At 50.8% G+C, this 23214-nt stretch overlaps 1 protein-coding gene across 1 annotated transcript in view; it reads left to right on the plus strand.

The window, feature by feature from the left end:
* Nucleotides 1-23214, plus strand: part of ADAMTS14 (ADAM metallopeptidase with thrombospondin type 1 motif 14) — a gene marked incomplete at its 5' end in the record, with an annotated part of 72493 nt that overhangs the window by 20324 nt on the left and 28955 nt on the right. Inside the window, 4 exons of the mRNA XM_080937663.1 lie at nt 2595-2751; nt 6324-6514; nt 20236-20319; nt 20927-21074. Of these exons, the coding sequence (XP_080793789.1) occupies nt 2595-2751; nt 6324-6514; nt 20236-20319; nt 20927-21074 (580 nt within the window). The remainder of the gene's footprint in view (nt 1-2594; nt 2752-6323; nt 6515-20235; nt 20320-20926; nt 21075-23214) is intronic.

Below are 23214 nucleotides of genomic sequence, written 5' to 3' on the forward strand. Positions count from 1 at the left end.
CTGTGCCCTGGGGCTCTCCAGCTCTCCAGTGGGAGAGGCCCTTGAGTTTGGCCATTATTTCTTGCCTTTTCTCAGTTTCTGCCTGTGATCTTGAAGCCTCTCTGGTCTCTGGCATGACCCATGACTCCACCTGACATAACCTTTCCATCTTGGGTGGCTTTCTTGGACTAACCTACTGCTTTCTCTCTTCCTTTCATGCTCACAACCCCCTCCCTCCTTCATTGAGCTGTGGGGTCTAACCCAGGATGCCAGTCTCAGGATGCCTGTGACACCAGGGTCACGAAGGCTCTCCCTCAGGATGTATACAGGCCTGTAAGGGAGGTTTGTTGTCTGTTGGCAGCGCGGAGATGGACTGTCAGCAATGGAGAGAATGAATTTGATGCTGGGAAGCTTTTGAGCCTCTAGCTTCTGGTCCTGTTCTTGCTAAGATTTCCATGGAGCTAACCAACGCCTCTTTGGGCAGGGGTATCAGGTTGTGTTTTTAGCTCTTGTAACCAGGTGTCTGATGTACACCCATCCCTCAGGGCCACACCTGCCCTAGTGCTGGGCAGGGTAGGACATTCCTCATCCTTGGCTCCTCCCCAGAGCCAGAGGCCGAACCTTATTTACCTGTTTGCCAGAGAAAGTGGCGGGTGCTGAGTCTTTTAAAGGAATGCTGATGCTGGCTGACATTGTATGTTGTTTGTGGTGTATGTGTTTGTGCATGCCTTGGTGTGTGTGTGTGTGTATGTATGGTGTGTGTATGTATATGGTTTGTGTTTGTGTGCTGGTCTGTGTATGTATATGGTGTGTGTTTGTGTATATATGTGCATATGTGTGTGGAGTATGTGGTGTGTATGCATGTGTATGTGGTGTGTGTATGATGTATGTGTGCACATCTGTGTGGTGTGTGTAGTGTATGTGTGCTGTGTGTGCACATTTGTGTGGTGTATGTGTGTGTGTGTGTGTGTGCTTGCTGGTGTGTGTGTGCTGTGTGTGCATACAAACATTCATGTGCCACAGTGTACATGCTGTCAGAGAATAAGCTGGGGTTCCAGTCTTCTGCTGTCTTGATTGAAACAGGATCTCTTCTTCATGAAGCTTATGCCAGGCTGGCTGAGGTTTTCCTGACTCAGCACCCCCTCCCACACACACAAACACACCACCAGGCATGCTGAGACTATGAGGGTAGCCTGTGCTACTTGTCTGGCTTTTATGTGGGTCCTGGTGATCCGAATGCAGGTTGTTTGGCTTATGTAGCAAGGGCTTTATGCTGTGCTGTCTTCCCAGTCCGAGAGCCCAGTCCCTCGCAGTTTAGTAAACACACCAGGGTTTTCTTGGGTCGTCATATTAACAGACAAAATGGAGCCCAGGGAGGCTGCACTCCATCACAGTGGAACTGTTTCCTCCAAAGAATTTCTTGGCCTCAGGAATGGGTCTGTACTGAGGTGTGAAGGTGGCCATCCTGGTCCTGACCATCTCTGTTTTCTGCTTTGCTGACAGACAGGAAGGCCCGATGCTTCAGGGCCAGGTACACTGAGGTCCTGGAAGGACCATCCTGAGATACAACTTCCAAACAGGCTGAGCTGGGGCGGTGGGTAAAACCAAATGGTGTCCAGTGGCTACTTTAAGGAGGGGAATTCTGGTTCAAATGGGGGAGATCTGTGGGCTTATAAAATGTGCAGGGTTTTATGTTCACAGCTGAGCTTTCAGGGTGTGGGATGCTGAAGGCTTTAGATAGATATCTGTTAGAATCAATTAGTGAGTGAATTTAACAAATATGTTATCTGCTATATTGGGGACACCATAGTAAGTGGGCTAGCCTACTTTATAGAGATGGTGTGGTTTGTGTGTGTGTATGTGCATGCATGTTTTTGTGTACGTGCATGTGTGTGTGTCTATATTCATATGCAAGCCTATGTATATTAACATACACATTATTCATCTCCTTATGTTTTATTGGCCTCTTTGATTATAGTCTCAGTTGGTGGCTAATAACATTCTCTGGGTTTGGCCAAGGTTAGATTTTTGTGTCTTGATTTCCAAGGCCAGCTCTTGATTTTATTTTTTTAAGGGATACTTTGAGGTGGGCTGTCTGAGACCTTGAAAGTGGAACCTGAACCCTCGAGGCACCATCCTGGCTAGGTTCCCGAGGGGCCCATTAGCCCCTTGCTGTACCACACGCTTCAGGTCTGAAACAATAGCTTTTTGTACTGGAGCAGGCTCCACACCTCTCCAAGGACTGATTTCCCTTTTGTTCAGGGCTTTTCCCTCTTGCCCATGGTGGAGGGTAGGGTACAGTCAGAATGCCATATCTGGCTGTGTGCTCCCTCTAACCCCAACCCCCGTTCACCTTGCAAAGTAGTAGAACTAAGTCTTTGTTCAAAATAAGGCTCAGGTGACTAGCACACGCAATGCTGTGTTTAAAATGGCGGCCCTCCCCCTCCCTGCTCTGTGTTCAGCATTCCTGACCCCTGTTTTTTGTCATGGGGCTTTCAGGACCCCCAGGGTTTCCTAAGGCCCTGGAGGAAGAGCCCTCACACCTGTTGGTTTTGTGTCCCATTTCCTCACCTCTTCTCTCTCTCCCCTTGCTCCCCGCTCTCCCTGGCCCCCAGGCTGGCCTCATCCGCATGGACAACTCAGACTACTTCATCGAGCCTCTGGAGCGAGGGCAGCAGCAGGAGGAGGCTGGCGGGAGGAACCACGTCGTTTACCGCCGGGAAGCCATCCAGAGGGAGTGGACAGAGCCTCATGGGGACCTTCACAATGAAGGTAGGCTATGACAGAAGTGACCTTTGTCCCTGTCTCTGGGATAACTTCCCATCTCTCAGCACCTGTCCTCAGTCTTCTCATTTGCAAAATGGGTCCAGCCCATAAGGAGCAGACATGCCAGGAGGAAAAACCCAGATTAAAGGGGCTGCTAGAACTGGCCAGAACCAGGGGCTAGAGACAGTCACTTGGGTCTTGAACATGGATCCTTAGGATTCCAGCATCTCTGAGGATGCTTCATGTTGCTTCTGAAGGCTGTGGCTGAGCTGAAACAGAAGGTTGAATGACCATTTCCCCCCTAAATGTCACATCTGTTATGTGTGAGCAACAGGAAGTGTCTTTAGGACATTACTAGTCAATACCTGGTGGCAGAGCAACAGAGAGAGCTTTGTGTCCGGCCAGGGCTTTACTCAGTGATCCCAGGCAAGGGCTTTATCACCCCCAAACCTCATTTTGTTACTGAAGAAACAAATGGGTGCTAACTACTAAGGCTGTTGTAGGTGTTAGGGAATGCCTATGAAGCCCGCACCAACTGAGGCCAACAGTAGGTCCTTGACAAATGCCGGGTCTCACCATAGTCACTGGACTTGGGAACCCTTGAAACTGGGCCCAACTCCACTCCGTGTCGAACACAGTTAGGCACCACTGTTGAGAGATATATATTGTATGTGACAGGTGCCTGTCCCCGCCCTGTGGCCAACTTCGCAGTGAGTCTTCTATTTGTCGTGGAGTTTCTTTGACTGGAAGGGGTGGTGAGAGATGGATGGAATCTGGTCTTGAGTGGCCACGCCCTCATGCTAGGGTTCTGTGGGATGGGGCCTCATGTGAAGGAATGCCGGAAACCAGTTGTTCTATATACAGTGATGTCGCCCAAGACCCAGCTGCTCTCCATGTGTCACTGAGGGGAGGAGAGGGGGTAGCCTGCAGGTGGGAATGAGGGGCTGGAGTTAGGCTTGGGTGGGCACAGTAGCCCCTTTCAAAGGATAACATTAAGTCTTAAATGCTTTTTTTTTTTTAAGGTCAGTTCTGAATCTAATGGCCATAAATCTATCTTTGAAGAGAGGCTTGGGGAAGCCTAGCTTCTCTCTATTAGCCCGATTCTGACCTGCTCAGCAGCCGCAAAGGTGGCGGCCCCAAGGCCAAATTTGCAGAGTCGAGGTATCAGCCCAGGGAACAGTGTCCGGTTTTCTGTACCTCAAGCCACTTGGGTGAAAGTCCTGTGTAGCAGCCAATGGTTGTAGCCTGGCCACTCAAGGTCTTTTCTCTAAGTGACAAGGGGTAGGGGAGGATGTTCTTGGGTCCCTTCAAATCTGAAGCACATTGGGAGGAACACTTCTCATGAGAAAACCCCAGGTATGCCTGTCCCCTTGTGACTGGCAAGCCGAGGGCTTCTCACAGGCCTGCTTTCTGCCTGGCATATGAGGAAATACCTCTGAGCCTGGCAAAGGAGCCCCCCCAGGCTGAGCCCCACCCCTGTGTCTGCCTGGCCCCATTCTCTGTGGGTGTTCTTCTCCTGACCCCTCAGAGTCAACATTACGGCCCATTGATCCATGCTCTACATAGGCTGGGGTTCCTGCAGGTCAGACTCCCCAAAACTTCATCACCTTTCAGTCACTCCTGTGGACTCTTGTCCCTGTGTGTGTGAGGGGCTCTACCAGATGGGCCTGTCACTCAGACTGCCTCCAGTAGAGGGGTACAGTGCTCATCCATGAACTTAGGGTGAAGAGAACAATTTGTCTAGAGCCTCTGGGTGTGACCTTAGCTGTGGCTTCTTGAAGAGGGTATGTGTGCAACACTCACACACCTGCACACCTACACACTGATACTGTATACATACAAAAACATGTATCTGTGCACCCCTGTACCCCAATACTCACACAGTCTTCCTTCCCCTCCACATCCTTCCTGAGGAAGTAGCTGGATGTAAGCCTGTATAGACACCTATGTCAGAGCTCTGGGCCTCAGCCATGAACACATGCACGTGATGTATATATACATGTGTGTTCGTGAGCATGCTGCTGCTTGTGTGTATGCGAACGTGTACTTGCGGGAGTGCATATGTGTGAGTCTCTTCTTTGAATGTTCTTTACCTTATAGACAGAGGATTTGGGTAGCTTGCTCTGAGGAGTCTACCTCTGCCTCCCACACATTAGGATTCCAGGGAGGCAACCCCACCTCCTCGGCATTTATCTAGGGCCAGGGATCCAACTTTGGGCCACATGCTTGTATCGAAGCCCTTCACCCACTGAGTCATCTCCTCAGTCCCCAAAGTCACCTTTTTACGTAACTGTGTGGCTTTGTGTTGTCTTCACCAGGAGTGCAACCAATACCCTTTTCACCCTCTTTAAAATCTCGAGTTCTCCCCAAGACGAGGGTAGAGTCTTGTGAACAGAGGCATAGAGCTCAGGCCTATGATGTCATCCCTTTAGTGGTCAAAGCTTCTCATCTCTGGGACACAGCAGTTGTCCCCTGTATGTCTGCACGATTCTGTGTGCACACCTTTGGGGCTGGTGACGGCGCTGGTCTGGACATGTGTATGCAGGCTTCTGAGAGTGCAGCTGGCTTTGGGTGCGGTCTGGGAATGGAATCCGTGGGTCACCCCAGGTTTCAGGGATTGGAGCTTGCTGGTGGTTCGGAGGGGCTCTAAGTTTCCCATTCACTTAGGGGCTTCCTGGGTGGGCTCCCCGATACTGCTCAGCCGTGGCTCATAGAAGAGATTATGACTGAAGCACCCGTTAGCAGAGACTCCCCTTTTCTCATTAACTGAGGAGGAAATTTGCGTGGTTCCACCCTGGGTGTGGAAATAGGGAAGGGGAGACTCCAGTTTATAGTCTGGGCTCTTGCCACTTACTAATTTGCTGTGTGACCTAGGGTGAGTTAGGTAACCTTTCTGAGCCTCCCAGAGGCTGGTCCAAGCTACTAGGATTGCCACTGGGCTTAGATACTAGGCTTCTGGGAATGGTTGCTGTTTTGGATTTTGGAGCATTTTCAAATTGGAATTTGTTTTTTTTTGGTCAGGGATGCACAGATGTCAGGGTGCGTGTGAGTTCCCAGATTTGAAAAATGGCTGTCTGAAGTGTTTCAGATAAGCAGCCCTCAAACTGCATGCCAGCTCCAACCATTTTCGTCACCTGAACTAAACTGTAGGCTCCCCATTATCACCAAACTGCCATCTGTCCGTCTATCCATCTGTCTGTCTACTCATCTGCCAGCTGCAGGTAGTGTGTTTGTGGGGCATTTGTCTATACCCCCAGCTCTGGGCCCACTCTAGTAGGTTTTCAGATGGGTGTTTGAGGAACTGCCTGAGGAACTGGGGATATGGACTTTCCCGGCAGTCAGAAACCCTGGGTTCACTCAGCTGCTTCTCAGGAAATGGCGTGGTGGCCCTGGCTTGCAATCTCAAAGCTCAGGAAGTGGACATAAGAGAATCACATGTTCAAGGCTATCTTCAGCTACATAGTAAGTTCAAGACCAGGCTAGACCACTGGAGAGCCTGTCTACAAAAAGAAAGATATAATGACCCATTCAGCACCTTAGCTCAGCCTCCTACTTTTTTCTATCCTGTTTGTTTCTAGCCTTTGACCTTGGTGACCTTCCCAATGTGCTGGATCTGGTGGGGGACCGGCTGGGTGATGCAGAGAGGAAGCGGCGACACGCCAAGCCCGGAAGCTACAGCATTGAGGTGCTGCTGGCGGTGGACGACTCGGTTGTTCGCTTCCACGGCAGGGAGCACACGCAGAACTACGTGCTCACGCTCATGAATATTGTGAGTACCCCCCTACCCTGTGCCTTGGGTGGGGTGGGTGGGCTGCTGCTAGTGCTAGTGTCTCAGGCCTGGAGCTCCTCAGAGAGTGTGGGGAATGACAGATCGTAACTTAGCCATGGAAGCATGCTGTAGACACACCTCCCTCCTTGGAGTACTGACTCTCCACCCAAGACAATAAACTACAGGTCCAGCCAGGACCATGCCACTGGGTGTTATAGCGCCTGTTTGGGGGACCAGCTGGAATTTGCTGGTCTCTTGTGGAGTGGACTCCGGGTGCTATTGTGTGTGCACTCGTGTGTGTGTGTGTGTGTGTGTGTGTGTGTGTGTGTGTGTGTGTGTGTGTGTGTTACTGAGTGCTAGTTGGGAATCAGAGGACAATCTGTAGGAAGTTGGTTTCAGGGATTGAATTTAGATTTTCATGCTTGGCATGAGTACCTTCTCCTGCTGAGCTATCTGTCAGACACTCCAACGGGTTCTTCTATTTTTATTGAATATTTTTAAAAAATAATTTATTTATTGCTGAGTGGTAGTGGTCCATATCTTTAATCCTAGTACTTGGGAGGCAGAGGCAGGTAGATCTCTGACTTCAAGGCCAGCCTGCTTGCTCTACAGAGTGAGTTCCAGGACAGCCAGGGCTACACAGAGAAACCGTGTCTCAAAAAGCCACAAAAGGTTCTTTTACGTGCATCGGTGTTTTGCCTGCATGCACGTGTTTGCTGGGAATTGAACTCAGGACCTCTGGAAGAGCAGTCGGGGCTCTTAACTGCTGAGCCATCTCTCCAGCCTCTCAAAGGGATTCTTAAAGGAAGGAGAGCGTGGAGATGAGGAAGTTAGTGGTTGCTGCTCAGGGGATTTCTCCTGGGGGATTTCCTGTGGTCCCCTTTTCTAGAAATTGCTGCTGTTTCTTTCAGTAAGGGGCATTCCAGAGGTTTCTGTTCAGCTAGAGATATTTTTATATCTAACTACTCTGGGGTTAGAGGTGGGTCCCCATCATCCAGGAGCTGCCCCCGGACATGCATGTATGTCCTGGAGGGGCCTCGGCCCTCTGGCGTATCATGAGTTTATTGCTTATGGTGAAACCCATGTGTGTGGGTTCTGGGGAGGGGATGAAGGGGGGGCTCTCGGGGGCTGGGGCAGGAGGGGAAACTGGGAGGTTCAGGGCTGAAGCAATATGACTAGGGAGGTGAAGGGATGCCGAGAAGATGGACAGGAATGTGGTCACCACCCAGTTTCAGGGCTTCCCTTGGAAACAGGAAGAGGCCATACATTTTTGTTGTTATTGTTGTTGTTTCTTTAAACTTATTTTTTTATGTGTCTTATTTTATCTGCATGTATGTCTGTGTACCACATCTGTGTCTGCGCCCTGGTAGTTCAGAAGAGGGTGTCGGGTTCCCTGGAAATAGAGTTATGGATGGTTAAGAGCCGCCATGTGCGTCCTGGGAACCGAACCTGGGTCCTCTGTAAGAGCAGCAAGTCTGTTGAGTCTCTGCACTGTTTCTGCAGCCCCAGTTGTTTCTCACTAAATGCTCTACCTGGAGTTTCTTTCCTTTTATTTCCCTTTTTCTTGTCCCAGGGAACTGAACCTCGATCATTGCATAGACCTCTGACCCCCAGCTCCTCGCTCTTAACTCTTCTGAAACAGGATCTTGCTAACTTGCCCAGGCTGGCCTTGAGCTCACCTGTGAAGGCCCAGGTTAGAGGTTATCGACTGCACCGTCAGCTCATTCAATGGTGAGGAGGAGGTCTTTGCAGGAACCGTAAGGAGGGCGTTCCTTTTCAAGGCCAGAGTACTTCTGAAACTTGCTCATTGAAGTGTGACACGGTTAGAAGGAGCTGGCGAAACCCTCAGGTTGGGGGCTGTGAGAGAATGTCATTGGCCTAACGAGGAAGGGAGAGGGAGGTTTTTCCTTAGACCTGGTGTGTTTAGGTATGTGGAGGTCTGCACCCTGCTGCCCTTCTTTCCCTCCACCACATCCCCATATTTTACTGTTAGACAAAGGAGGCCTGTGGCCCACGGAGGCACTCTTGGCACACCCAATTCTGATTTTTGACCCTTGACCTGTGGGTTCCACCCTTGGCCAGGAATCCTTATCAGCTTCCCCTCACTATAATGCTCTGAGATGCATCTTTGGAGACTCCTATGTGGATAGCCTGGGCTTATTCTTCCTTCCCTCCTTCCCTCTCTTTCCTTCTCCCCTCCTCCTTCTTCCTTCTCTCTGCTTGTTTGTTTTCGAGATGGTGTCTTTCTGTGTGTTCTAGGCTGACTTTGAACTTAGTATGTGGCCCAAGCTGGCCTTGAACTCTTGATCCTCCTGCCAACCCCATCCCAAGTGCTAGGATCACAGGAACGGGCCACTCTGTCCAGCTTGTGTTCAATACCATAGGCTGGGTTGCTTGCTCATGGTCAGCTTGCCATATGGATCGGAAACACGGGGCTTGGATGGTGCAGCTGAGGCCGTGCCTCCCATAAATCCCTGCGTCTATAGTAGAGAGCCTCAGAGTATAGTCGAGAGCCACAGGCTTTAAGGATTGTCACCACACACACCAGCCAAGCAGGTTATGTGGGGCTCTGACTCCCCTTAACAAAGGTTGGTTAGCTAGACTTCCTGCCCCTGGGATCCAGACTCATCCCCTTCATTGTGTGAGGCTTTTATTTGGCTGGGATGCTGGAAACACAGACATCCCCCCCCCGGGGGGGGAGGTGCTTTGTGGACCCAGGGACACAGGTATCCCTTTACTTTTGCCTTGAAGGTCTGTCTACCTGAGGCCTTGTCTCTGCCAGGCGAGCCTGGTGTGATCATGGAGGATATCTGGTTGCCAGGCTGGATGCTCTTATTGTGCTGGTGTGGTGTGTGGGGGAGGGGGGTGAAGAGTCAGGGCAGATCCAGAGTGAGGCAGTTACCATCAGCCAAGGAGATTCTGGCCCCAGAGTAGCCAAGGCTGCAGAGAGTGGCAGGCCTCTCATGCCTGCTTGTCAGGTTAATTCTGCATTCACTTGGGTTGTGCTAGGAAGCTCTAGAGCTACCATGATAGGCTGATGGGCGGGGATTGGGGTAGGAAGGTGCGGGGGAAGGGAATGCTCCCTTCTCATTCTTCACTCACCTGATGATAGACTTTGGGTGCTTTTTTTTTTTTTTTGTGCCTTAGTTTATCCTTTTCTTTGGTCCATTTCTTTCTTTTTTTTTTTTTTTTATTAAGATTTTTTTTATTGGATATATTTTATTTACATTTCAAATGTTTCCCCCTTTCCCAGTTTCCCCTCCATAAACCTGCTATCACATCCTGCCCTCCCCCTGATTCTATGGGGGTGTCTCCCTACCCACTAACTCCTGCCCCCTGGTCCATTTCTTTAGGGTTTCTTCAAATCTCAGTACCAGGGAACCCTTTGAGTCCCGGCAAGTACATCTCACGGGTAGAGAGAGACCAGGGAGACCTCAGAGTACCCTACTGTGCATGAGGCAGCTCCCCAACCAGTGTCAAACTGTCCATGGCGGCACACAAAGCCCCTGCTCTAAGGGATTTGCCCCAGTTGCCACACACAGGTGTGGATATTTTCTAACCCTTCCTACCCGGGAGGAAACAGCTCTTACCGCACTAGAAAACACAGCACATGGGCGCTCTCCTCCCCAGCACAAAACACATGTTAGCCACAGGTGAAGAGGGCACTACCGTCCCCAGAACACTTTCTTTTCCACATGACATTCCACTTTATGAGACACAGAGGGGACTCCCAACATTCTATTTCTGGGGTGGCGTTCTGGGCCATTTTAAACTAGCAGATGTCATCGGTTAAGCCCGGGCTCTGAGCGCTGGACATTTGTCCCCTTTTGTCTCTTCCACACCATTGAAGTGCACAGTGGGCTCCAAAGGCTGAGCTCAGGAGGCAGGAAGTCCAGGCTTGCCAGGACTCCTCATGCCTCCGATTCAATGCAGGCAGGCCTGCCTGAGACACCAAGGCCTCTGTGTTTCAGAAATAGGTTGTGGGGTTTAAATGCCGAGCATTGTGGCCTGATGAAAGGGAGTCTGTTGTGCTGGGTGGGTCTGTCTGTCCCTGTGCTCCTGGAGCCACCCTGCACAAACAACCTGGATATGAGGTGGGCCAAACAGCTTGATCCTTGGGGAGCTGTGCAGGCCAGCCCCTGGGCTCGGGGGAGCCTTGGAGACACCGTGTCCCTCAGCGCGTGCCGATTGGCAGAGAGAGGACACCAATCACCGGGAGCCCACGCCAGCGCTGGGAAATATAAGGCAATGGTCATGAGCTTCGGGCCAGGGGACAAGTTAGGAGAGTCAGCATCCTTCTTTCACCCCTTTGCTGGTGACTGGAGGCAGGCAGGACTTGCTCATCTGGCACATGAGGAAGTGCGGTACTTTGGCCAGATGTGCTCTGACTTAGGGGATAGGATTTTTGGGTCCAGGCCTGGCTAATGTATGGGTCAGGATGAGCACCAGGGAGACAGACTGATGGTGGTGAATCTAGCCTGGGCTACCTTCCCTCCATGTACAAATGAAAGTAAAGAAATGTGTGTGTGTGTGTGTGTGTGTGTGTGTATCACATCCAAATTGATGGGCGTTCTTTAAAGTCTCTGGGTAGTTCCCCATAAAGTCATTAAAGCCACCGGAAGCCAGGAAGAGCAGAAAAGCTGTGGCATACACATGATCTGGTTCATTATTGTATCCTGGATGAGATTTCTCCAGAAAAGTAACACGTTGTGGGGAAATTAGAGGAGCCAGAGTGATTTTCAGACTTGAGTTAATAGTTGTCTGTCAGTAGATGTTGGCTTATCCTGACAACTTTAACCATACTATGGAAGATGCTAGGCATGGGAAATGATGGGTTTGGGGTGGATGGACTGTCCCTCTGCCCTGGCAACTTCTCTGCAAACCTTACAAATCATGTATCTCCTCTCTGGAATTCTTGAGACCAGAATATCTGAGGTTTGGAATGTTTGCATATCAGCAGCTGCAATCTTGGGGACAGGATTCAAGTCTAAACCTGAAGTTCACATATACTTCATGCTCACCTTAGATACACAGCCAGGAGGTAATTTTACACATTATTTTTAGTGCACCTAAATTTTTGACAGTGACCCATCACGAGCCCAGTTGTGGAATTTTCCACTTACAATGTTATGCTGGCATTCAAAAGAAAAAAAAATCTGGAAATTAGAGCCCATGTTTAGATTTAGGATGTTCAACCTGTAATTCAAAAGAAAGCAGGGCTAAGGACACCTACACAACTCTTGGGGATGACAGACCTGGGCTACTCTCAGCTCTGGTCACAGGAGCTCCTTTTGCAATGAGCAGTAGTCAGCGGGGAGATGGTACCTGGTCACAGTGTTAACAGTATGACATTTGAGTGCTCAGCTCTAGACAGGACATCCTTATCAACCCCACTACCAAGGCACAGGGAACATCTCAGAAGAGGAGGGGGAGGAAGATGTATGATGCAGGAATTGGGGAAGATCGGATGAAATGCTCTCACTTGAACATGAACTACTGTGACTGTGGTCACCTGCACAAGATCCGTACAAGAACAAGCCAATCAAAAATCCCTATACAGATAGAGCAGGCCAATAGTCTTCGGGGCTCCTCCGCTCCATATTGAGGAATCCCGGCAGTGAATAGTCACAGGGAAGTGGAGAATCAATCTTCTAAAGATGCATCCACTGGCACATGCTCCATCAGGTGGCTTCACACCCATGCGCATATGGATAGCACTAACTAGACTTGGTGGCTTCCAGAGGGGGGAGAGATGAATTTGGGAGGGGATAGGGGAAAAACATGGTCATATTCCATTGTATACATGTTTGAAGTTCTTAAAAAGCAGGCAGGCAGGACTGCCTCTTCTGTCTGGGATGCATGCTAGGATTCAGGCAGGGAGTTGATGCAGGAAGGGATCCAGGTGGGCTGGGCCAGCACTTAGTGGTACTTGGTGCCTTTGCCTCCATGTGAGCGTAGGTGGCCTTAGGCTCCAGGGTCTTGCCTCTTAGCACCAGCCCTACTCTCTTGTCCTGAAACCTGCCTGAGCCCTCTGACAGAGATGGGGCATCTGTCCTGTGGCTCCTCTGAGCACTGTCCCTCGAGAGAGAGAGTGCACAATGCCGCACGCCATGCTCCATGCAGCCCTCTGCCCCAGCTCTGCCAAGGAGAGGCTGGTGTTGAGGTGGAACAGGGAGGAAGGCTTCCCACAGTCCTCTCATGGTCTCCTGGGGACCTGGTTTACCTCTCTAGCCACAAACAAGCTGGGACTTTCCTGCCTCAGGCTCAGAGTCCGAAAAAGTGGAGTCTTCCTAGCACGGGGCTGTGGGCACGTGACACCCATAAGCTTAGAGGGTTCTGGGGAAGGGGGGACTTTGCTACTGCTTGGCTGGCTGTGTTGCTGACCACTGGGCTGGGAAACCCTACCTCACCCCCTTTTGCAACCTGAGGAGTCTCTTCTGTGACTTCAAATTGCGTTTTGGGAAGCAAAGGTGTTTGTTTGGGAGAAGGTTCCAGAATGCTCAGAGGCATGGAGTCCTGTGGCCCAGTGTTCTCTTCCCCTGGTGTCTTTTTTTTTTTCATTCCTTCCTATCACAGAAGATGCCGTCCCTCCATGTCTATCCCTCTGATGGCCGCTATGTTCGGGGCTCAGGAGCATGGCGGTCCTGTGGCTTCTCATCTCCACCAGCCCTCCACATCTCCCCACAATGCACTGAGGCTCAGGTCAGGGAGACTGTCAATCATTGGGCAATAGGGTCTCTACATGAACCTACCCTCTCAGGAGCCATGCTTCTGAAATGAAGCCTGAGGAGACGCAGCTGTGTCTGCGTGCTGAGGAGACAGAATGACACACCTGCAGCCCTGGCCCAGGAGGAGCTCAGCTTCTGCCTGTTTTCCTCTCGGTGATGCTCGCTGGCTATCGTGCTTGCTTGGCTAGCTCAGGCCCTGGGTGTAGGGAAAAGGCTAACTTTGAACTCTGAGCTTTTCCTCCCTCCCCTCCCTCCCTCCCTCCCTCCCTCCCTCCCTCCCTCCCTCCCTCTCTCTCTCTCTCTCTCTCTCTCTCTCTCTCTGGGCTATGGAAAGCCCACTCACTGTCGCCCAGAAACTGTCTGGACATCCCTGAGTGTAAACTGGGGCCACAGAGTTATGGAGATCTCAATTTAAATCCTGGCTTCCCACTTCCCAGCTGGAAGAGAGGGGCTTGGGAATCGACTCTCTGAAGCTTGGATGGTCCTTCCTTCCCTCTCTCCCTCCTTCCCACCTTCCCTCCCTCCTCCTCCCCACTCCCTTCATTCCTTCAGCAAGGTATTACTGTGGGGCTAAGGATGACCTTGGACCTTGAAATTCCTGCCTCTACCTCCGAAGAGCTGGGATTACACTGGGCACTACCAAACCCTGTTTACTGGAGCCTCATACACACCAGGCAAGCGCCCTTCCACCCCCAGCCCTCAAGAAGTCTGTGTCCGTCATGGGGGTGGGTGGGGGAGTGGTTCAGGGGGAAAGAACTGGATGTGCAGGTGTTGTAGTTGGGGTTCTGCTTGCTGTGGTAAGACACTGGCCAGAAGCGAGCTGCAGAGGAGAGGGTTTATTTCAGTTTATATGACTGCATCATGAACCACTAGAGGAGGAGGCAGCAACGGAGGCAGGGTTCCTACAGTTAATGGCTTGCTCCCTATTGCTCGTTCAGCCTGCTTATATGCCCTAGGGCTACTTATATGCCCTAGGTGCCTAGGGGTGGCACCATCCATTGATATGGCATCATTTTTCTATATCAATCAATAATTAAGAACCCCCCCAGGTTTGACTACAGGGCAATCTGGAGGGAGGGGGCATTTTCTCAGTTGAGGCTCTCTCTTCCCAAATGACCATAGCGTGTATCAAATTGACATCAAACAAACAAACAAAATAGCCATTATAGCAAGCACACAAACCTGAGTTCAAATCCCTGGTACCCACATAAAAAGCCGGGCACACCCTTTAACCTCAGCTCTATGGGAGTCTGATACAGAAGGATCACTGGGCCTTCCTGGCTGCTGGTCTAAGTCCAGGTTCAGTGAGAGACCCTGTCTCAGGGGAAGAAAGTGGGGAAGAGAGACCAGAACACACAATGTCTTCCTCTAGCATGAGCATGTACACCTGCGTACTCTCGTGCGTGCGTGTGTGCACACACACGCTCTCACGCACACACACACCTGCATCTACACACACAAAAGGAAGAGAAGATACAGGAAAGAAGGAACCTTGTTTTCTTGCTTATGAGACAGGAATAGCTCTTCACGTAGTTCTCTAAGGTGGGCAGGAGGTGATAAACAAAGCCTGGCACACAATAGTTACTCTGGGAGCGGCAGCTGGCCCCTGCAGACCCACACTCCCCACCAGTCCCCTCCCCTCTGCCGGTTTGTCTCCCCTTGGCCAGCATCCTGACCTTTGCTTGTTTTTCTAGTACACACCCAGTTGCTATCTCAGGCCAACAGGTGATGTCAAACCCTAACCTAGGAGACCTGCCAAGGGTGGCCTTGAACTAGGTTCAGAGGTAAGAGACAAGGAAACCATTAGATACACTGTTCTTCTGACCCCTCGGGTGTGCCTTCTGGCCGTTCCCCGTCCAACCTTGGGAAGCAATTTCTGGTTGCTCCCAGACTACCTCTCTCCGCAGTCCTGGAGGTTGAGGATGCTAGGCCAAGCCCTGGGTGTGTAGCCAGGGTGGAGCTTGTCAGGGGGCTCCTGTGGATATGTCCCAGGGAAGATAGGTTCCTGGGCCTGCCAGGTAGCCACACCCCCTGATTGTGGCGCCCTGTGCAGGGGTAGGTTCAGCTAATTTGGTGGCCCTGTCCAGGCACTTTTCTGGCCTGTGTAGACTACTGAGGTAGTTCCAGCTGAATCACCCCTGAGCTCCTGACTTCAGGGCCAGGACTGGGGCGTATGCAGATGAGCATGCCAGGACTGGGCCAGGGAGCTTGGGAGGACAGGGCCTAGCCTGTCTGCCAGTGTTCTAGGCTAGATGGAAGTCAGAACAAGGGTCTTTGAAAGCTTTGATGAATAGATCTGGCCTGCTGAGCAAGTGACAGAAATGAGGCGAGTTGTCCCTCAATGTCCCCAAGACCCTACCCTCAATCCCCTCTGTAGATGCTCAAGTCTCTTTTGTAGCCTATACCCTCTCCTGACAGCCTCTCCCCTCCCGTCTCCCCCACCCCGACCTTTGTCCTGGTTATGTTTTTCTAAGTTGACACAAGCTTGAGTCATTTGGGAAGTGGAACAAACCCCAATCAAGAAAACACGTCCATCAGATTGCCTGTAAGCACGTGTGTAGGGCATCTTCTTGAGTGACGATGGATGGGGGAAGGACTGTCCACTGTGGGTGGCTCCATCCCTAGGCTGGTGGTCTCTGCTTTTATGAAAAAGCAGGCTGAGGAAACCATGGGGAATGAACCAGTAAGCAGTGTTCCTCCATGCCCTCTGCTTCAGCTCCTGCCTAAGTTCAGGTCCTGATTTTCTTTCATGATGGCCTGTGACCAGGACATGTCATCTTAAATAGACCCTTTCCTCTTAAGTTGCTTTTGTTCATTAGGACGGGATTGAATCAGGGCCTTCCATTTGCCAGACAAGTACTCCACCACGTTGGGGCAGAACCCTTGGATATATAATTGACAGTAGTCTCAAGAGGACTTTGATTAAAAGTTTTTTTTTTAAGATTTACTTTTATTTCATGCTTATGGGTGTTTTGCCTACATGTCTGTGCACCACACACAGTCAGTGCCCATGGAAATCAGAAGAGGGAACAGGGCCCCTGGACCTGGAGTTACAGATGGTTTTGAGCCACTACATGGTTGCTGAGAATATGAACCCAAGTTCTCTGGAGGAGCAGCCAGTGCTCTAACCACTGAACAATCTCCCAGTCCTCCAGATGACTTTGAACAAATGAATACAATGGAAGCGCTGTGCACACAGCTGCTAGGCTGTATTCCTTAGGCAGCAGTGGCAAAGAGAAGAAAAACCAGCATGTGTTTCCTATAAACAGTTTTTTCTCAGATTTTCAGTTCACAGACGGTTAAGCCTACAGGTGCAAAGCCTTCCAACACGGGGCTGGCTGCCACATGCGGGATTCAGACAGGATTTCCAACAACCCAACTTCCTAGAAGACACACGGGAGAAGACAATAACCCAGGAGTCCCTCCAGATGCCTGGAACCCAGTATATACCTCAACGGAAGTGCTTCTCTTCTCCTTGTCCTTGGGACAAGCTGCAGAGCGTGGCTCTCCTGTTACCCTTGGGTCCACATACAGTGCTGACCCCAGCCCTGTGGAAGAGAAAGGCTGTGCCCTGGTGCTGAGAGGCCTGAAAAGTCAGGTTAAAGATCATTCCTCACGGGGCTGGAGAGGTGGCTAGAGGTTAAGCACACTGGCTGCTTTTTCAGAGGACCTGGGCTCAATTCCCAGCACCCACATGGCATCTTGCAACTGTGTGACTCCAGTTCCAGGGGACCTGACACACAGACAGACATGCAGACAAAACACCAATGCATGTGAAATAAAAATAAACAAATAAGAGTTATTTCTCATGGGAGCTGGCCAGATGGCTCAGTGGTTAGAGTACTGTCTGCTCTTCCACAGGACCTGCGTTTGATTCCCAGCACCCACATGGCAGCTCACGGCTGTCTGTACCCCAGTCCCAGAGGATACAATGCTCTCTTTTGCCTTCTGCATGCAATGAGTATGTACTCAGTGTAGAATCATACATGCAGGCTCATACATACACTTGCAGGATTATATATATACATACATGCAGGCTCATACACATACATGTAGGCTCATACACATGCAGCTTCATACTTCTACATGCAGATTCATACAAATACATTCAGGCTCATACACATCCATGCAGGCTCATACATATATACACAGGCTCATACACATACATTCAGGCTCTCACATATAAAAAAAGTCATCTTCTCGAAGGTGGCTGTCAGCTGTCAGTAAAGTATTGTGGGGTTCGAATTCTTTGGCTTTGTTGTGTGGCTGATAGAGGCTGCAGACCCCGTAGGATAAGTCTCTGGCTTGTGACGTGTGGGTTAGGGAAAGCGCCTTCACTATACAACAAAATACTTTCCTTCTATGAAGTCTTTGGTCTGGAGGATGGGAGGAAACTGGGCCCCGGGTGTCTCCATCATGTCTTGTGGTGGGGATTGGCAGGGTCTCTGTGTCCACCGCAGGCACCAGGCTTTGATCTCTATACTCAGTTGGATCAAGTGCTAGGCTTTGGTCTCGGTACTTGGTTGGATTTAGACACAGGCGCCAGGAAAGCCAATGGTGGAAGCCCAATGCTGGCTGCTCTGAGGTTTGCACATTCATACACAGGGGTCACTGCCAGCTCTGGGCACTGGGAGGATGGGCTGGGGCTGGGCTCTGTGCTGGAGGCAGCTTCTAATCCATGGCTCTGAGTCCACCGTCTAGTCCTCTGCTGGCTCATCATGTCTTCCCTCCTGCCCAACCCCCCGCCCCCGGACTCCCAAGTGCGGACTTAGAAGGATGATTCCTCGATGTTTAGTGAACAGTGGGCTGCTGCCCCTTCATGGCCTGTGGGTTACGTTCCATAGGCGTGAGAAAACTGATATGTAGACAGCACAGGACACAGAAATGATGGGACATGGTCAGGCATGAAACCATCCCACTCCCAGGGAACCATGCAGACAGGCCTCAGAGGGACCACTAAGTGTCACTACTGATGGTGCCTCTGGGCTTGTGTAGCTCCTTTGCAGTTCTCAGACATTTGTGTAGGGTGGCTTTCTAGTGGCCATTTGTATTTCTATTCTGCAGAAAAAGAAAACGGTCCTAAGGAGCTTTGTGCTGAGCCCCAAGCCAGCCGGGTGATTAGGACAAAACAGAAATGAGCGGCAGAGGCCAGGGTTTGACTCCCAGCACTGACCTCAGACAACCACCTGTAACTCCAGCCCCAGGGGAGCCCACGCCATCTTCTGGCCTCTGTGGGAACTGCATGCTCTTAGTACACAGACATACTTGCAGGCAAAACCCTCATACATAAGATTACAAACTAAGAACAGCAACAAAAGCAAAAAGCAAAATAAAACAACAACAAAAAACGAGCTGGGATTTGAATGTGGGACTCCAAGTAGCTGCTTTATTATTGCCTACGTTGAGTGGCTGCGGAAAACATTTCTTCATAAGACTCTCAGCTGCTGTCTAGGATTGTCACAGCTTTGGTGGCGTGTTCTACGCAGACATCAGGAATCACAGTTAAAGATACAGAACATTTTTTCCAGGAATCCAACAAAGCACAAACAATATGTTCAGTGTGACCCCAGCTTTTTAAACTAGCACACGGGTGTGCACATGTGACCGTAAGTCAGCAGACTTTGGTCATTATTTAGTTGGTTGCTAAGCAATTTCATTTTCTTGTGTATGTGTGTGTTTAAATTGAAATATTTTGTTGGTTTGTTTAAGGCTTTTGAAAAGGCTTTTGTGCCCTAGTGGTGTGTGTGTGTGTGTGTGTGTGTGTGTGTAGATCAGAACTGACAGCCCTTGTTTGAGACAGGGTCTTTTTCATTGTTCACTACTGCAGACACCAGGCTAGCTGGTGTATGAGCTTTGGGGAACCTTCTGTGTCTGTCTCCCATCTCCCTACAGGAACTCTTGGATTACAGAAGCACATACTATTTCATCCTGCTTGTACTTAGATAAAAGCATTTTACCCAAAAATAGTTTTTAAACAAAGAAAGCAGGAATGTGTAAGGGATTAACTGTGGCCATCATTAGGAGAGGGTAGAGGCTGAATTCCTGAATTCTCTCCCCCCCCAGGCTTCCTGACAGGGGAGTGTCTGGGACTGGGTTTCTAGATGCAGCTGCGGGGGGACTGCCTCAGTCTCCCAGGCCCTGAACCTGAGAGACAAAATAATTGTTCTGAGCCAGGCTCCTCACCCTCGATAGAATCCAAAACCATCCAGGATACCTTGTTCAAATGCAGGTCTGACTGGGGTGGGGGTGATGGGGGGCTTGGTGTGAAGACTGTGTTTCTAACATGCTCTTGGGTAATTCAGTCGCTGCCCATTCAGAGGCCCATGAGCCCTGCCCTCTTCTGGGGATCTGCCTTGGAGAAGGGGCTGAGGCTGGGGCTCCACTGTGCGGGCACCACTGGGCAGTGCCATTCCAGCGGGAAATTGAAAGTATGTAGAGATGGCACAAAATGGGAAGCCTCAAAGGGGGACCCTTGAGCTGGGTGACATCCGGAAGAGACACTTCAGAGGTGGACAGATGAGAATGTTGGTCAGAGTTGCTAAATTTGCAAACATCTCTCTCCCACAGACTTGGGGCTCTGTGGAAAGAGCTCAGTGTTGGGGTTCAATGTCAGTTGAGAAGATGTCAGGTGTGATTTGGCAAGGTATCAGCTCTGTTAGCCTTGGGGCTCTTTTCTTTTCTTCTCCTCCTTCACCCTCTCCCTCTCCCCACTCCCCACTTCTCTGTGTATCCTTGAACTCACTCTATAGACCAGGCTGGCTTCAAACTCAGATCTGCCTGCCTCCACCTCCCAAGTGCTGGGATTAGAGTCGTGCCTCACCACACCTGGTCAGCCTCAGTTTTATAATTTGGTAAAGTAGGAAGGAAAGGCCTGCTGGGTAAGATCATGGATGTAGAAGACGATGTGCTATATGTTAGAGCCTGGCCCACGTGTGGCATGCAGTAGGTCCCCTGCGGGAAATTTGCTAACCTTACGATGTGCTCTTCTTGTAGGTGGATGAAATCTACCATGATGAATCGCTGGGGGCCCACGTGAACATCGCCCTTGTCCGCCTGATCATGGTGGGCTACCGACAGGTGAGCCTCTGCTGTCTGGAAGGGAGGCAGGGTGGATGACAAGCAAGAGACTTCCCTAAAAAGCAACACATGGGAGTTGCTGCTCAGAAGGAGGTAATGGGGTGGGACACTGTAATAGGACAACTTGCCATTCATTCTCCTTGAGTAGTCCCCTTGGGGGTGGGGCACTGGTGGAGACAAAGGCTGTCATTGTTGAACTTCATTGTTGAACTTAGGGACCCTGACTCTGCAGCCTTAAACCAGGAGCTTATTGTGCCCCCTAATGGGGGGTGACAGTCATACTATCTTCGTGGGCTACTGTAGAGACCCCATGAGGGAGGCTTTAGTATAGGGAGGTGCTCAGCATGGTTCACTGCCTTGCAGGGTAAAAATAGTATGTGTGGAGTCTCTAGTGGGCATGGGGACTGAATACTCGTGTCCACAAAGCACTTGTGTAGAGAGGACTGTGTGCCAGCAGCTGCCACGTGGAGACAGCTAGTGATCTCCAGGAGAGGCGCTGCGGTCCTGGGCCTCAGTGCTCTCCCTCTAAGGAGAGCTCCCTTGGAGTCCGGGGGGGGGGGGTGTCTTTGACCTTTCCATTGCTGGCACCTTTCTGCTTCCCCCACAGTCCCTGAGCCTGATCGAGCGAGGGAACCCAGCGCGCAGCCTGGAGCAGGTGTGTCGCTGGGCACACTCCCAGCAGCGCCAAGACCCTAGCCACACTGAACATCATGACCACGTCATCTTCCTCACCCGCCAGAACTTTGGCCCCTCAGGTATGCAGGGTATTATACTCACCACAGCCCGGTGTGAGCAGCTTGCAGGGCAGACCTGGAGATGCAAGGTTGGACCTAGAGAGCGATGCTCTCTCTCTGTGGGACCATTCCCAGGGAAGAAGAGGGGACAGGACCTGGTCGGGCAGAAGGGTAAACCTTGGAACATAAGGACTGTGACTAGGGAAAGTATCTCATTTTGGTGGCTGCTGCCTCAGTCCTGCTTGTAGCCTGCATGTACTGTTTGTTCCTGTCCCCAGCTGCTTAGAGACCTCAGGGACCACATCCAAGTTTCTGCTCACTCCGGACTGTGAACGCTTAGGGGTAGAAATGCAAACCCATGCCTGTGCCACTGCGTGAATCCGGAAGCTCTTCAATTTCTGGATTCTCCCAAGTTGCAAATAGTGGTGTGGGAACTGTAATATTTACCCTCCCGGTTTCTCGGTGGGTAGAGGGGTGCAAGACAGCATTTGACAGCTTTAAGCCATCTTTATGTGTACGGCTTTGATCATAGTTCTCATGTGGGGAAACTGAGGCACAAGGTGGTGCCTATGCCTCTCCGCAGGCAGGGACAGACCTGATGCTACACTGGCTCTTCAGATCTTATGCTGAGGACTTTGGGGGTGTTTTTCTAGTCCAGTGGAAGAAATGAGTCAGCTAGCTTGCCTACCCATAGGGCTGCTTGTCTGAACCACCAGTTTTCAGATGTATATAGCAGACATGCGTGCATACACGTGCACAGAGAAACATGTACAATCACATCCAGGCACCAGACATATGTACACATGTGGACATGACACAGACTGGCACACGTGTGGGAACAGCATGGCATGTAATGCTAACCCGGACTACAGGCTACCTCTTCTTGCTGCACCATAGCACTGTGTCCCCCAAGCCCTGTCAAAATATCATGAAATCAGCACAATTCCTAAGTCAAGGAAAGCTCACTAGTCACTGTAGGCCCAGGTAAGGAGTCCTTCCTGTCCATGCTGCTGGCTTCAGATTGTCCCAGCCTGCACTCCTGGTGCAAGTGGGGTCTGTTTGATTGTTTATTTGCCACTCGGGTGTCCCTTGCAAGCTCAGCATAGGCTTCATCATTGAGCCACAGTCCTCTCCCTAGCGGTACTCCTAAAGGCAGACCCATAGCTCAGGGGCCTTCTCACAGCAGTGTTTACTGAGCACTTCGCTGCCTGCTCTCTTCCCATGTGGCCCTGTGTCTCCACAAATTCTGGAGAATTATGCCTGTTCTCTAGCTTGGTGGCCTTCAAAAGTCACTCTTTCTGTCTCTTTCCCTGGGTCCTGTCAAACCTCCTTCCTTCCTTTCCTTTGCTCGTCCTAGAACTCCTGATCCTCAGGCACACCTGTCCTCAGTTCTTGTCTGCCTGCTGGGCTAGACCCTCCTTAATAATGGGGACTGTTGGGAGGATGCCATCTTAGTCTGTCTTTCCCATGGTAGCTAAAGAGAATTTCTCCTCCTCCCCCTTCTCTTCTTTATCCTCCTCTCACTCCTCCTCTTCTTCCTCCTTTATCTTCTCCTCCTCTCTCCTTCCCTTCCTCCTCCTTTGCTCTCCTCCCCTTCTCCTCCCTTCTCTTCTCCGTTCCTCCCCCTTCTTTTTCTCTTTCCTCCTCCTTTCCCCCCCTCTTCTCACTCCTCCTCTTATCCTTCTCATTTTCTCCTTTCCCTTCTTTGTTGTTGTTAAGATGTGTCTATGATACCCAGGCTGGTCTTAAACTCCTGGACTCATGTGGTCTTCCCACCTTAGTCTCAAGAATGGAGCTGCAGGCTGGTGCCTCTCTACCTGGCTCCCCACCATACCCAAACAGGGCCATCCCCAGCCTCCACATAGACAGTGTTCTGAGTCTGTCTGCTGACTGGCTTACAGAAGTGTAGTATGGGTCTCACCTGGATTTGTTCAGAGACATTGCCGCTGTCACATGGAAAACTGTAGTCTAAGAACAAGCCCTAATCCTGGGACAGGGTGGCAGCCAGCTCATTTTGGCTCTCTGGGAAGAGATTTTTGAGAACCTTTCTTCCCCAGGAACCTCCCACACCCATCAGGTTGGGATGTCTCTGCATTGTTCAGGCTGAGGACGCAGATCAATACGCCCCATTGCATCTACCTGTGACCTCTCTCCTTCTCTC

Source organism: Micromys minutus (assembly GCF_963924665.1).
Source record: "Micromys minutus genome assembly, chromosome: 25".
Taxonomy (NCBI): domain Eukaryota; kingdom Metazoa; phylum Chordata; class Mammalia; order Rodentia; family Muridae; genus Micromys; species Micromys minutus.